Source organism: Nelumbo lutea, chromosome 4 (assembly GCF_056320005.1).
Source record: "Nelumbo lutea isolate HS-2025 chromosome 4, American lotus-T2T, whole genome shotgun sequence".
NCBI lineage: Eukaryota > Viridiplantae > Streptophyta > Magnoliopsida > Proteales > Nelumbonaceae > Nelumbo > Nelumbo lutea.
The window spans coordinates 10,167,742-10,182,726 of NC_142687.1; the positions used below are offsets into that span (position 1 = coordinate 10,167,742).

The following is a 14,985-nucleotide window of genomic DNA, read 5'->3' on the forward strand; positions in this document are numbered from 1 at the left end:
ATAAGGGGAAATATTCTTAATACACAGCTGTGTATCATTAGTAGAGATATGAGAACAGGTGGTGGGTAAATGTTCCTAATACATGGATATGTTGTGGGGTGCCCTCCATAGATATGGGGTTCTTTTGACGTGTCTTTTGTCTTTCGGCTATTTATAAGTTGGAAATATTGATTTTCGATAAATTTTTATTTGGTACATGGAAAATCTACCTGTTAAAAGACGAAATGCCAAAAATGCACCAAAAGCCCATTTTGGACTGATTTCAAGAAACTTCAATTCAAATGAAGCTTCTCAAGTCTTTTATGTTTTGTTATCATGCAAAAAAAAAAACATGGAAATATGCACATCTACCAAATGTACTTCAAACTACTCAAATCTCCATGCAAAAGCTCAATGCATCATTTGACTGTTATAACTACTAAAAGATGTTTCCAAAAAGACATGCCAATTAGGCTCGTGATCTCCTCACTGTGTAATAAGCATTTTCTTTATTAGCACATCTAGATGATATGGTGTATGCTGATATATGGTATTAAAGTGTTAAGTTATATGTTAAAGCGATCAAAGGTGCAGTCATGAATAGTTAGATATCTGATACGAGTTCATTCACATGTGAGAATGCTTCCCACATGCGGGGCTAATGGAACAGCCATTAGTTTGTCCCATTAGTCCAAAAGGGCAAAACCCTCATTTCTACACTCCCACTCCTTCAATCGATAACTCTACTTGAATTGGTCGTCCCCTAACCCTGTTTTTCTCCCCTCCACCCAAGCTCTCCTTCTCCGGCATTGGCGACCGCTCTAGTGAGTTCACCTTGACCAGGTATTCTTCAATACTCATATTTTGTTTTGCTATTTTGTTTTTTCATTTCAAATCAGCTAAACCTCTGTTCTCTGATACTTCATTTTCTCGTTTCAAATTAGAGAAACCACTGGCCATCTACAACGACCACCATCGATCATCCAACCATTTCATTGTCAGAGGTACTCTCCATCTCTCATATCATCGCTCTTTCACACATTTTTCTTTTTTTTTTCTAATATTTTGTTTTTTATGTCAAATAAAATAAAACATCGGCAACAGTGCTTTTTCTCTGGGATAATCCGGGTAACAAGGATGTGCCTGTGCAAGACGCTGAGGATGTTAAGGACACCTTTAGGTACATGAGGAAGAACAGATTTCCCCACAGCGGCAATTACCCATCTAGTGAAGACAACTCAGGGGACAAGTTGGTGCAGTGGTCACATGGTGCCACCGGCATGGCCATCACCCTATGCAATGCAGCCTGGGTATGTACCGCTAATTCAAAAGGCAACGATTTTTGTTTTTGTGGTTCAGAGACTTGAGACCAGACTGACTCGTTCATGTGTACTGTGTGGTTTGTAGGTGTTCTCGTGTGACAGGGAATTCCGTGATGCAGCAATGGAGGCAGGGGAAGTTGTATGGAAGAATGGGTTGGCGAGAAAAGTGGGGCTTTCCGACGGAGTTAGCGGCAATGCGTATGCCTTCCTTTCTGATATTTTATTGACATGCATGAGCATTTGATTTATGTGCCTCAATTGCTAATACTCATCTTTGTATCTGGTCAGCCACTTGAGTAATAAGCATCCTTATTTGAATCGATTTTTCTGGTAATGGATGCTATTGCCTCTGATAATTGACTTTTCCGGTAAGGCACTGTTGCCGCCGGTTTCTCTGGTTTCTGAAAAACCAAAATATAAAACAATAAGAAATGTGTGAAAAAGTTCAAATACGAGAACTGGAGAGTACCTCCAAATGATCGCCGGTGCCGGAGAAGGAGAAGAGAACTCGGATAACGGGAGAAGAACGAGGGATCAGGGGACCAGATGCACGAACTCGAGAGGGAGTGGGAATAGTGTTTTGAGATTTGAACTCATATGTTTTGGAAGTTTCACGCGGGATAAGTGAATATCGTGCAAAGGGACAGATGGCGTCGAACGGGCGTGTGGGGCATTTGTGGGGCGAGAGTCAGTGGGGCGCAGATTTGAAGTCATCCGATACGGGTTACCACTTACCACCCTCTTCCATTTCCCTCTTTGGAGAAATGAATGACGGGCTCTTGACTGAGACCGACTTAATGCTCACAAGTTGAGTTCACACTATTTGCAAAGTCTTTTACAGCGGTGCATTGAAAATTATTCATATACTTTTTTTCATAGCGATATTCCCAATGCAAAGCTTCAAGAGATCGTGAAAAAAATGCACTGTCTGCCTGGCCCCTGCCCTGCTGCCCAGATATATTCATGCTAAAGCTTTTTCTTCCAACCGGTTTGGGCCTGCATCGAGACCGCACATAATATGGACCAGGTCGAGTATCTGAAAATTTTAGGCTCATAAAGATTAGGCTGGCCCAAAAATTAGAAGCCAATTAACGTATAGAGAGAGAAACAAATTGGGGTTCGCATCTGACCCCCACATACTTGCCCCCCAAAAACGTTTCACAAAATTGGAACGCGACGCATGTCATGACACCCGCGCATTAAGCGAGATGCGTGCGAAACTCATTTCACGCCGTGAAATGTACCTCCATTAATTTCTCCCTTGCCCAAAAGTGTTTATTCTCCCATATTCCGTTCTACTTCGAATTGAAATCCTTGGCGCCGGCCCCCTTTCTTAACCCACTCACTGGAGATTAATCCGGTCGATTTCTGCCGGCCGATGCCGATGGTCATACCTGCAGGAGGTAAGTATTTTGTAAGTTTTTTTTCATTTCTTATATATATTTTTTATTGTTTTTTCTCATTCGTTTTCTAACATTCACATATCTGAACCTGCCAAAGTGGGAGCCCCCTGATGCGGTTTCAAACCCTTAACACCCCTGGAATTGGAATTCCAAATCCCTCCAAAATTCTAACATTCATGTATCTCCTTTTTGCGGTTAAAATGGCTAAAGGCGGAGTTTTTAACTGCAAAAAGAGGTAAGTCCGTAAAATAAGGAGAGACAAATGCAGTCTAAGACTTAAAAATTTTTACCATTGCTGAAACCAACTGCCTCTTCCGAGAGGGAGAGAGAAATGGTATTACAGTGTAGATACTAATAAAGAAAGATGGAATGTTGACAGAGAACCTTTAATTTGAATATTTCATGAGAGAATACATGGCAATCATTACAAAGAATTATGATCAAATTCATTTATGCAACAGACCACTCGTCGGACAGAGAGGCCATGAGGCCACAGGGAGTGCTCCATATCGGAAGTTCGAAGAAAGATTGCTTCAAGCCTTCATCAGACGCCTTGCACATAGCCTCGGCCACATCACATAGGTTCGCAAGATTCTGAATAATAGCTTCTTGGGCTTCCGCCTGCATGTAAAATTTGCAATACAATTGAAAGTTTAAAATTCCCAAAAAGAAAAAGTATGTTTCAGAAAATCGATTTTTTTTATTTGCTCCCACTGGGTTTAGGTTTTTTCTACTTTTGTGGAGTCTTGTTCAAGAGCTTAAGAACTGCCGAACAATGAGAGAGAGAGAGGGATAACATACATTTTAAAACTTTTCCCTAGATAGAAAAATATGGAAAGAGTGCCTGTAATAAGAGGTCATCGATCAATGGCTGGCAAACGGAACTTGAGGTCTGCAATGACTACAAAGGAAATTCAACAAAGTTTGTTGCTGTTGTTGCTAGTGTGTGCTTTTCTCCATCTCCTGTTATATGATTGACAAGCGTTCCCAGTGGTCAATTTGTTGCGAAGAAGATGGCGTCACTGTAACTTTGGAGGAGAAGCTCTGAGGCACTTCTGAAGACACTGTCTTTAGAACGTTATTTGCTCCCACTCAGTTTTACTGAATTTGCTGTTGGGTTACAAGCAAATTCATTCCCATGATACAACAGTGCCTTGGGCGATAATCTGCAACCAACAAAATTGAAGAGTCTCTTGAATTATGATTGTTTAAAAAGTAGTTGACAGTTGGTGACTGTTAACTTTGAATTATGCCTTTTGATAACACCCGATTGAATCGTGACCATTGATCTCATCAACGGTGATCAATGGTCAACAACGCACCAAAATCAAAGCCGCTCATCGCGAGCCATGCGGGTGCGAGCAAAGTGCGACTCTAAAGCAACTCATTGGGTCGCATACACGCGTCCGCGCACATTGCGCGGTATCGAATCTCCATACTCTCCTCTACTAATTCTAAAGAGTGTAAATCAACTTCTATTGAAAATACTGAAAACAAAACTTATAATTTTCCAATATGGGACAAATTCAAAATCGGATTTTATAAGAGAAAAACTGATTTTTTCAATCAAATGTACAGGTGCAATTTCTCATGTAATTGATCAATCCAACACGATCTCTTTCTGGTACTAATCTCTCAGCTTCAGCAGCGTCCTCTTCTTCCGCTCCCTCTGCTCCCCCACTGGATCAAAAGCCCGTACTGGTGGTGCAGCAGCAACACTATAATTTTGTCTTCTGAGCGGGTTCAGATTTGTGAATGTTAGAAAACGAATGAGAAAAATTTTACGGAGTACTTACCTTCTACCGATATAACTGTCGGCGTCGGCTGGCGGAACTCAACCGGGTTAATCTATGGTGAGTGGGTTACGAAAGGGGGCCATGAATGGGACGTTTTTGGGGGCAAGTATGTGGGGTCTAGATGCGAACCCAACAAATTGCTGACGTATCACTATCGGTTGCCATAACTACCTAGATTGCTAAAGTGTTTACTTGTAATTAGCCAACGTTGAGTCTTATTTCTAGCAGTCAGTCTCTTATTTCCACAACATAGAGGATTAAATGACTGAGATGTATAATTGCAAGGATCAACCACTCACCCATGCCCTTTTCGGTAATCACATCAATTAGGGTTGTTCACGGGTCGGATTGGATTAGTTTACTGTAGTTAGAAAAACTGATCCGACTTGATCGGGTTATCTGAGATAGAAATCAAAACGGACCTAGTGTTAAGCAAAATCGACCTAGTCGGTTTGAGTTGGTTTGAGTCAGTTTCGGCTCTAAGTTCATCCATGCCCCCCATGGTCACCTAGTTTTCTGGAAATATATTTAAAACTGAAATATATATTTTAGAATATATATATATATATATATATATATATAAACAAAAATATACATACAAATATATTGGAATATATATTTTTAGATATTTCAGTTTTTAATTAAGTAGGAACTAAGTCGGTTTTGTTCGAATCGATTTCGATTTTATTGTGTGAAAACCAAAACCAACCCAAATCATCGATTTATGAATTTATACAACCTGAAATCGATCGATGCTAACGAAAACCCGATCGACTTAGACTGAATCAATCCAAATTAATCGGTTTGATCGGGTGGGCCTTCTTATGAACAGCCCTAACATCAACCAATTTAGTTTAGTCTTAACACCATTGTTGAACTAGTGTAAAAGCGCGTGCATAGAATATGTGCACATAAGCACTAATCATATATAATATATGTTATTTGGATTTTAATGTTATAAATGGTATGGAAGTTAGAATGGAAGGTAAATATTAGCTTTATATAATATTAGTATAAAAGGTACGTATCATGCATGTGTACAAATAAAAATTGAAGTCATTATAAAAAGTTAAATTCAATTTTTATGATTTAAAGACAAGTATCCGCCTTGTAAATAGTATAGAATAAATAGATGATATTAGCCAATTAATATTAAATTTATTGATTTAAAATCAACTCATATAAGGGCTTGTTTTAGACATGTGGCATGACATTTTTGGCAGAAACTTGTATGATGACAAGACAAAGGACATAAGTTATCGTTTGGGCCCTAAGGTTCAGTTTCGGAATAATGCAAATACATATATGTATAATGCAAAACCTTGTATATGGTACTTCTAAACCTTATTTTTTGTATTGTATATGTTTGTATTTGCATTCTTCCCCAAATTGAGCCTAAACAATACCATTACAAGTAAGATTCATATGCCGTTTTGTTTAAACCATGCAACCAGCCAACTATATATCCGAGCCAAAGTATTGATCCACAATCAATTGGTCTGACCATTTAGATAAACCGTTTATAAATAATCCAAGCCAAACAAAGGATCTAGAGATTCAAGGAATTGATAAATCCCATTCCAATTAGGTCAAATTTTCTGAACTGAAATATTCAGTTCTCTTTCTCTTTCTCTCTCTTGCTTCGATGTAAATAGCAAGGAATATAACTCATCGTTGCCCAAGTGTATCTAAACTTCTCTCCCAAAAACCAACTTGATCGTGCAAGTATTTGCTTGTCCTCCAACCGTTGTCTCCTTTTTTTTGTCGATAAAAAGTGTCTTTAGCATAAAAACCAACATGGGAAGAGACTGCAACTAAAACACCGAAGGCCAAAATAATAGATAAATGAGTAAATTATAAATACTCCTTGTGCTATGGGATTAGTGACAAATACTCCCTGAGCTTCCACTTTGATGAAATTTCACTATGCAATAAGTGAAACCGGATTCAGTCAGTGCAAAATCCATTCCAACAGATATCTCCCCATAAAATAAAGCACAAAAGTACAGAGATGTTCTCTATGGAGATCGGCTTCAGTCAGTGTAAGGCCCGTTTGAACACTGTTTGAACAGCTTTTACAGCCTTGCATCAGGAACATCTCTGCACTTCTATGCTTTATTTCATGGGGAGATATTCCTAATGCAAGACTATGATGGTTGTTTGAACGGGCTTTGCACCGACTGAATCCCATTTCTTCCCAAATGCAAGACTATAAAGGCTGTTCGAAATAGTATTCGAACGGGCCTTGCACTGACTAAAGCCGATCTCGACAAGTACCCCCATCTATTATAATTTCATTAGTTACTTTTTGATAAAGATTCACATTAAGGTCTTTAAATTTTTTAAATCAACAGATTACCTTTTCCTTATTTTTTTGAATGATTTATGATTTGATTGGTTTTCTAAATATTGCATTAAATCCATCTCAATTTCTCCAATAAATCCTTGCAGATTTTTTGCTGATTTCAATATTCAAATGAAAATAAAAAATATTATAACTTCATAAAAAATGAAAATGAAATGAACCAACGGAGATGATAGAGTGAGTGTTCAAATTCATTGATAGCTCGACTGAAACATCTCCATTTGGCCTTTATGTATGTTTGAGATTTAAAAAAAAAGAAAGCAATATTAGTAGAAACTAGAAAGTAGATCTCCATCGTCTTTATTCTTTTATCCATTCAAAATCAGAGCCCCACAACGTCCCACATCACATCTCGCCGTGTATTGAGAATATCTAATACTGAGAAATGATAATATCATCAGCAGCAAATGTTCTTAATACAGGGATGTGCTGTTAGACGTTTTGGGGTTAATCTTGAAACTTGGGAGTTCGGATCATCATGGCGCGTCCTTGGTCCTTACTACTTGGTCATTTTCGTCCATCAAACCTGATGGCGAATGACGACTTGTGAGTCTGTGAACCTTTCCAAAATTTGCTAACTTCCGGGGTCAACAGTTCAATCAAATCATATATCGGAATAACGAAAGTATTAAGAGATGCACATGACTAGATAGGCCTCGCGCTAAATGATATATATAATTAGAAGTGTAAATCGGGCGATGCCATCTATCACCTGGTATGATTTTGAACTGGCCCAATTTAGTTTGGCCTGATGGTTTATAGGCTTTGCTGTGGTACGTTACAATTGTATGGGTCATGTTGGGTTTGGGATTTCAGTTTCACAAACCTGGCCAGTCGGTTTGTGACATGACCCATCTCTCTCTCTATCTATATCTATCTATCTATCTATCTCTCTCTCTCTCTCTCTATATATATATAATATTAATAAAATAAATAATTGTTTTCAATTTTATTTAATTATTGTATATATGAACAATTATATACATCAAAATTCATATAAAATAAAAATGTTAAGATTTTTAATTTTTTTAAATAAATAGCTTTGGCCTGATCAGACCTAAGACTTGGCAACGAACTAGCCCAACCCATGGCATGGACCCACAAGGCATGGGTCCGCATGGGCTCGAGCCGTGGGCTGTGCTGGGCCGACCCCCAAAATATCCCAAAGGAGGAGGCACGGTCTGGGACGACCCATTTTACAACTCTAATATTATTTACAAGTGAGGCCCCGTGCAATGTACTAAATGATAGAATTTGACTTAAAACTTATTGTTCTATGGAGTTACACAATCCAGGGGTAGGGATGGCAATTTTCTCCATCTCTACCAAGTACCCAACCTCCTCGATTAGGCATGAATGTGATGGAGAATTGCCTTGGTGGATATAGCGTGGGGAATGGAATTAATAGGAATGCCGGATTGGGGACGCCGGGAAGGGGAGTGAAGTCCACACCCTGCCCCAACCCCAATTATATATATATATATATATATTAAATATATGTGTATATATTATATTAAATATAATATTGTTTATGTTATTTATAATATTATGTATATTATACATATCAAAATACATTAAAAATATTATTTAAAATTTAATTTTGCCTTTATTTTAAATAAGTAACAAACATTTAATTAAATCAGGGATTTAGGTCCCCGATGGAGAAGCCCTCTCTATTAAGGATTGGGGACATAGGCTAAAATTTTTGACAATGATTAATTTAAAACTTGAGGTTGGGATAGAGAGTATGATCCCCGCCCTGAACCCACCCATTGTCATTCCTACCCTGGGGTCATCCCCTAAACCTATAACACCCCCCAACCCATAAATATAGTTCCATTAATTATGGTAATTATAAATGTAGTATCCAAATACTTATGAAAATTATTAAAACTTTCCAATTATTTATTTGAAAAATAAGAAGTTTTACAATTTAAGTTTCACTAAATTAATAAAATCATTAATTATTGCTCGAAAGATATAGTAAATATCAATATTACTGAAAATATAAAAAACAAATTTATATTTATTGAAGTTAATTTTAACTAAAAAATTACTGAGAATTTTTAATTTTAGCCTGATAATATCATTAAATATTAATAAATTGGCCAAAATTATGAAAATAGCAATAAATACTTATTGCTAAACATTATCGATTTTTTTTAATTATTAGATTTGTATTTATCAATACTTAAATTAATTATTAATTTTTAGAAACTATTGATTTTAATAATTAATTTTCAAAAAAATCAGAAATTAAATTACCAAAATCAGTAATTTTGAGCAAGTAATTCTTAGTAATTAAAATTTTAAATTTACCAAAATTACGAAAAAGTATAGTTTAGATGTTGATATTTACAAAAGAATATTCAATAATATCAGTAATTATTGAAAATATAAAAAATTCACAAATTAATTTATCCACGTTTTTTTTTATGATATAGATTAAGAGGTGTCTTAGGAGGAATTTTAGATGGGAGATATTGTTTAGGAGAAATTTTAGGAGGGGATTGAGCCAATTGGTAACATGAGAGAGAGAGAGGGAGTTCAACCCTAGTGAATAAGAGAGGCTGCCATGTGGAAATATAGATTAAGGGGTGTTTTAGGAAGAATTTTAGGTGGGAGAGATTGTTTAGGAGAAATTTTATGAGGGGATTAAGCCAATTGGTAACATGAGAGAGAGAGAGAGGGAGTGGAACCCTAGTGAATAAGAGAGGCTGCCATGTGGAAATATAGATTAAGGGGTGTTTTAGGAAGAATTTTAGGTGGGAGAGATCGTTTAGGAGAAATTTTATGAGGGGATTGGCTACTTGACTAAGAACATCAGAGAGAGATTTGGAGTGACACTATATTGTAGAAGAGAAGGCTGCCACGTGGCTACATGGAAGGGCTAAGGGAGAAAGGAGAGAGGAGAGGACTGCTGACATGGAACCTAATCACTTTATAATATAGTACTAGCAAGGCCCCATGCGAGGTAAAATTTTAAAACCAAATAATAAGATCGAAGGGAAGTAATTCACAGTAAAATAATAAATGCATCATTACTGTTAATTAAAGGTTATTTAAACCATAATTATTGTTAATAAGTCATTATTAATTTGTAATTAAATTTAAATGATTGTCGTTAGTTAATATTAAAATAAGTAAATTATTGTTTTATGTTAAATAATTGAATGGCGGCAGAGCGGCTTCGGGACAAAGACCATATTCCCCATCCCCAACCCCAACCCCAATTATGAAACGAATCCCCAACCCCAACCCCGACCGCTGCTAGAGATACAAAGTTACCCTCCATCCTTGATCCCTGATGAAGACAAGTTTTCCGTAGGACCCGAATCACCCATTTTTTTGAATTAAAAGTATCTTTTGGAAAATAAGTTTACTTAAAATAAAGAATAATTTGAAATATAAATTATATCTTAAATATATATTGATATATATATATATTGTAAATAATCTATAATATACATAAAGAAAAGCAGTCCACGTCAATTACCCTCTCCTTTCTCCAAATCCCCTTCCTCCCTAACTCCCCTTCCTTTCCCCTTCCCACCACTCCCATTTTGCTAATTCAACACTCTTTCTCTTCATTTCTTAATTAAGTAAAATAATGAAATTAACCATATTACTGTTAATTATGTAATTAAAGTTAATTAAAAGTATTTTAGAAAAATAGATTCACATAAACAGAGGACATTTTTTAAATGTAAATAATATATTTAATATATTTGGATGTATATATAATGTAAATAATGTATAATATGTATAATTAGGGTTGGGGTAGGGCAAGGCAGGGACTTCACACTCCATCCTCATCCCCTATTAATCCACATCCCCACCCTCCCCAATAGGTCGGGGAGGTTGAGTACCCACCAAAGATGGGGAAAATTGTCATCCCCTAGTAATTTTGTTAATTAAATAATCTAACTAAGTTTTATTAAGCAACATAATAAAGTAAAGGTTTAAAGTGTTAATTATGTAAATAAAGCTAATTACATTAATTAGTGTTAATTATATAAATCAATGGTGTTATACAACCAAGAATGAGGTCTGGAAGGTTTTGACTCAAGATTTTAATGAAGTTCATATTGTTCTTGTCAATGGAAGAGGAATATATGAAAATGGAAGACTGTTCAAAATCTTCCCAAAATACTTTATCCAATTCTGTAAGGTATAGTAATTGGTTATGGTCTGTGAGATGCATATCTCACTAATGAGATAAAGTATCCAAATATGGAAATGTAATTGATTGCCAATATTAAAAGGGTGGTGACATGGCATCATGAGAGAGAATTGAGCTAATTAATGAGAGTGCTTACATGGAGAGAGAGAGAGAGAGAGAGAGAGAGATGAGTTAAATAAGGAGATTAGTTATGTGGGTAAAGAGATTGTGAGACGTGAATAATTGTGGGGAGAGAAAGGGGAGATATTATAGGTAATATATTGAATTAATTAAGAAATTGAGAGAAAGCGTGCTGAATTGGCAATATGTGAATGGTGGGAAGGAGAGACCAGAGAGTCAAGGAGAATGGAGGGTGGGAGTAATAGAGCAAGGAGAGGCATGGTGACGTGTATTGTCTTGCTATATATACTAGTAGGGACCCGTGCGATGCATCGAAAAATCTGAAAGATTTAATAATTTTATTTTTCATTTAATGATTTATAAAAAGTAATTATTGTTAATTGAATATGAACAACAAATTTTACTAAATTTAGTTTATTAATAATTTGTACTAATTTTTATTATTTTTAAATGAAAATTTGATTTACTTTAAATAAATAAAAATAGTTATAAAAGCTAACATTTTTATTAATTCCATTAATAATTAACAATTATATAAGAATGACAATAGGGTGGGGTCAAAGCAGGGCACCCCATCCCTTTCTCTGCCCCATATTCAAGACACTCTACCCCAACCCGCCCCGTCGCTAGTATTACACGGGTTCAGGGCAAGGTAACCACTCTTCAATGTCGGGTGAGTTCAAGGGGAAGGCACCCCACTCCTCATCAAGGATAGAGAATCATCAAATTTTCCTGCCCCGTCCCCGATATTGGATGGGTTCAATTAGAAGTGTAAATTGGGTCATGCTGGGCTGGCATGAGGCATCCCAGGCTGTGCCTCCCTCCTCTAGGATAATTTGGGGGGTCGGTTTGGCATGGTCCACTGCTCGAGCCCGCATGGGCTTGTGTTGTGCCGTGGGTCGGGCCTTAGGCCAGGCCATGCGTTACACCAAGCCAAGTTCAAGGCAAGGCACTCACTCCTCGTCCAAGGTTTTTTAAATTGGATCGGATAGGGAACCGTTCTGGTTGACCCGCTCTAACAAAAAAAAATAAAAAATTAGAAAAACAAAATAGGCCAAAAACTTTTATCCGGGTTCATATTTTGACCGCCCAGGTCAACAGTTCATTAACCAAATATAAACGGTTTTTGGACAAAGCGATTTTGAGGTGAAACAGTGTCTGGTTCCCAATTTTTCCGGTCTAACCATATGGTTTGATCCAGTTTTGAAAACACTATCCCTGTCAACCCAATATTCAATTTGATGATAGAAATGATCAAAATGATATATTGAGTACACTAATTTATCTTTAATATTAAAAATGTAATTTTGTGAAAGTTTTGGAAAATTTGTTATACTTGTGTAATTTTGCAAATTTATTCAAAATTATTTAAATTTTTATTAAATAAATTATTTTATTTCTAAATGGTTTACTTACATAATTATACCAATTTATCTTATAATTTCTAATATAAACTAACAAATGATTTCCTTTTTCAAAAATGTTACTATACAAAAATGTAGTTTTATGAAAAATTTATTACATTCGTGTAATTATGGGGATTTATTGATTTTTTAAATTGTTATTAAATATATATATATTTATTTATTTGGTAGTTTACTAACAAAATTACACTATTTTACCTTTTATTTTTAATATAAAATAATTAATAATTTCATTTTCTAACATTATAATATTTTGTTCCCTCATTTGTATTTGGTTATTAATCATAATAATAACAATAACCAAAATTTTCTACTTTTTGATAATTATTATAAATAATTCTCAAATTTATAGAAATTAGTTAAAGAGTTTTCAATTTCTATAAAATGTTGTTAATGAATTAATTGATAACAAAATTTTTTAATTTTTGGTATTTTACTAACCATACTAAAAAGAATATTTAATTTTTCATAATTTACTAATTGTATGTATTAACTTTTGGTAATAATATTATTCAATACTCATTGAGTATGGGTGGAGATAAATATTAACCATGCTTAACTATTTATTAATTAATATGATTATTTTAAATGAGGAGAGTGGACATAGATTGGGGGGGAGGGATACATTTTAGGAATTGATTAGGGAGTGGGGCAACAATGATAATTTCCAATTGGTTTAAATGAAAAAGCTCAAGAGAAGGATTATAGGAATATTTTTAGGTAGTTGGGTGACATGACTTAATGGGAGTATTGGGAAGGGGAGGGGAGAGAAAGTCAAAGAGAATGCAGGGTTGGGATAATGGAGCAAGGAGAGGCATGCTGACGAGGACCCTTGCTTTGCTAAGCGAAAATTAAACAATAGAAATACATAAAAGTATATAATTGTTTTATATTTTAATTTTTGAATAAACAATCCGATCAAACTCAACCCGAGTTGGTCGATTTTCTAGTATTTCATATCAACTTTGGTTGAATAAATATATATTAATATTTCATGTTTTAATATGGAAAAGGGAAAATTCCCATATTTGTTAGTCTAAAATATTTTATACCATAGATTTAATTTTTGTAATTTATTTTTAATAATATCATTATAATTTATGAAACTTAAAGTTAATTTTTAAGTTTAAATTTTTGAAAAAAACAAACTAAACAAAAAATAGACCCAAATCAATACAACCCAAGTTGGTGGATTTTCGCTAATGGTCAATCGGTTTCGAATGTCAAACTGTGGAGTTGGCCAATTTCAACTAAATTTATAGTCTAATCTCTAATAAATAACAATAGTTTAATCTTCAATAATTATTGAAAATTTATAACAAACGTACACAATCATTGAAAATAAGTTTATAATAAAAATATAATAAAAAGTACAATAATTGCAAAAAATGTAATAAATACTGAAAATATCCTAAATTAGTCAATAAATATTGTAATCTTCAACAATAGTTTAATCTATAAATTATAAAAAATATATAATTACTAAAAATAAATTTATAACAAAAATACAATAAATATAATAAATTAAATTTTAAAAGTTAAATAATAATTGTTTAATCTCTAATAATTATTGATAATTTTCTATTAAATAATAAAAATAAAAATACATTTATAAATAATTATTGAAAACATATTTATAAAAAAACAATAAATAATTACTGAAAATTTTAAAATATAAATTAAGTATTTGGGAAGGGGGTAGTGCAAGACGGTCCCGCTTACCTTCCCATGTATACCTCACCACCTTCGCCGTACGGAAAGAGATGGGGCTGAATAGGGACCATTAGTCAGAGTGAGCCTCAACTGGCCACGTGTACAATTTGCACAAAACCAATGGATAGAATGGGCCCCGATGTCAAACCGAGCTATTACAAACAGAAACCCACCCCTCTCAAGTAGTACTTTGAGCATGGGCACTAGATGGGCCAAATTACATAAAAGAACCTACAGCGGATTTAGTCCATACAGAACCGTTCTTACACTGTGATCAGTCTTTTCAATTCAGTACTTGTATGTTCTTATTTATGGGGACATGTTATGAATGATTGGAAAAGAAGCTCCGTTATTCCAGAAACTCCAGCATCAAATCAACTTTTGTGTTGCATTCAATCAGAGACCTAGGTAGGGTTGGACACAGAAAACAAATGGTTTTTAAACCAGCGCCAAAGGAGCTCATATCGCAACACACCAAATATCTGAACAAAAATTCCCCCGAGAGGGGCACCAAGAGTGATCGTTCGGTTTTGAGTTGGTGAATGGCAGATGTGGAGAATGTGAAGTGGGAGAATAGGCCAAATATAGCACCACCACAAAAAAATTGAACAACTGAACACTAGATCAGAAGGCACGAACACAAGACATGGACAACATGTAAGACGAATCACACATGATCC

General features: G+C 35.1%; 1 protein-coding gene across 1 annotated transcript; it reads left to right on the forward strand.

Annotated features, from left to right (window-relative positions):
* Positions 1-861: 861 nt before the first annotated feature.
* Positions 862-3,646, forward strand: LOC148853843 (lanC-like protein GCL1). The gene is made up of 4 exons (XM_088984495.1): positions 862-983; positions 1,084-1,289; positions 1,387-1,499; positions 3,166-3,646. Exons 2-4 carry the CDS (start codon positions 1,164-1,166, stop codon positions 3,284-3,286), a joined length of 360 nt encoding a protein of 119 aa, XP_088840621.1. The 5' UTR covers positions 862-983; positions 1,084-1,163; the 3' UTR covers positions 3,287-3,646.
* The last annotated feature ends 11,339 nt before the right edge of the window (positions 3,647-14,985 follow it).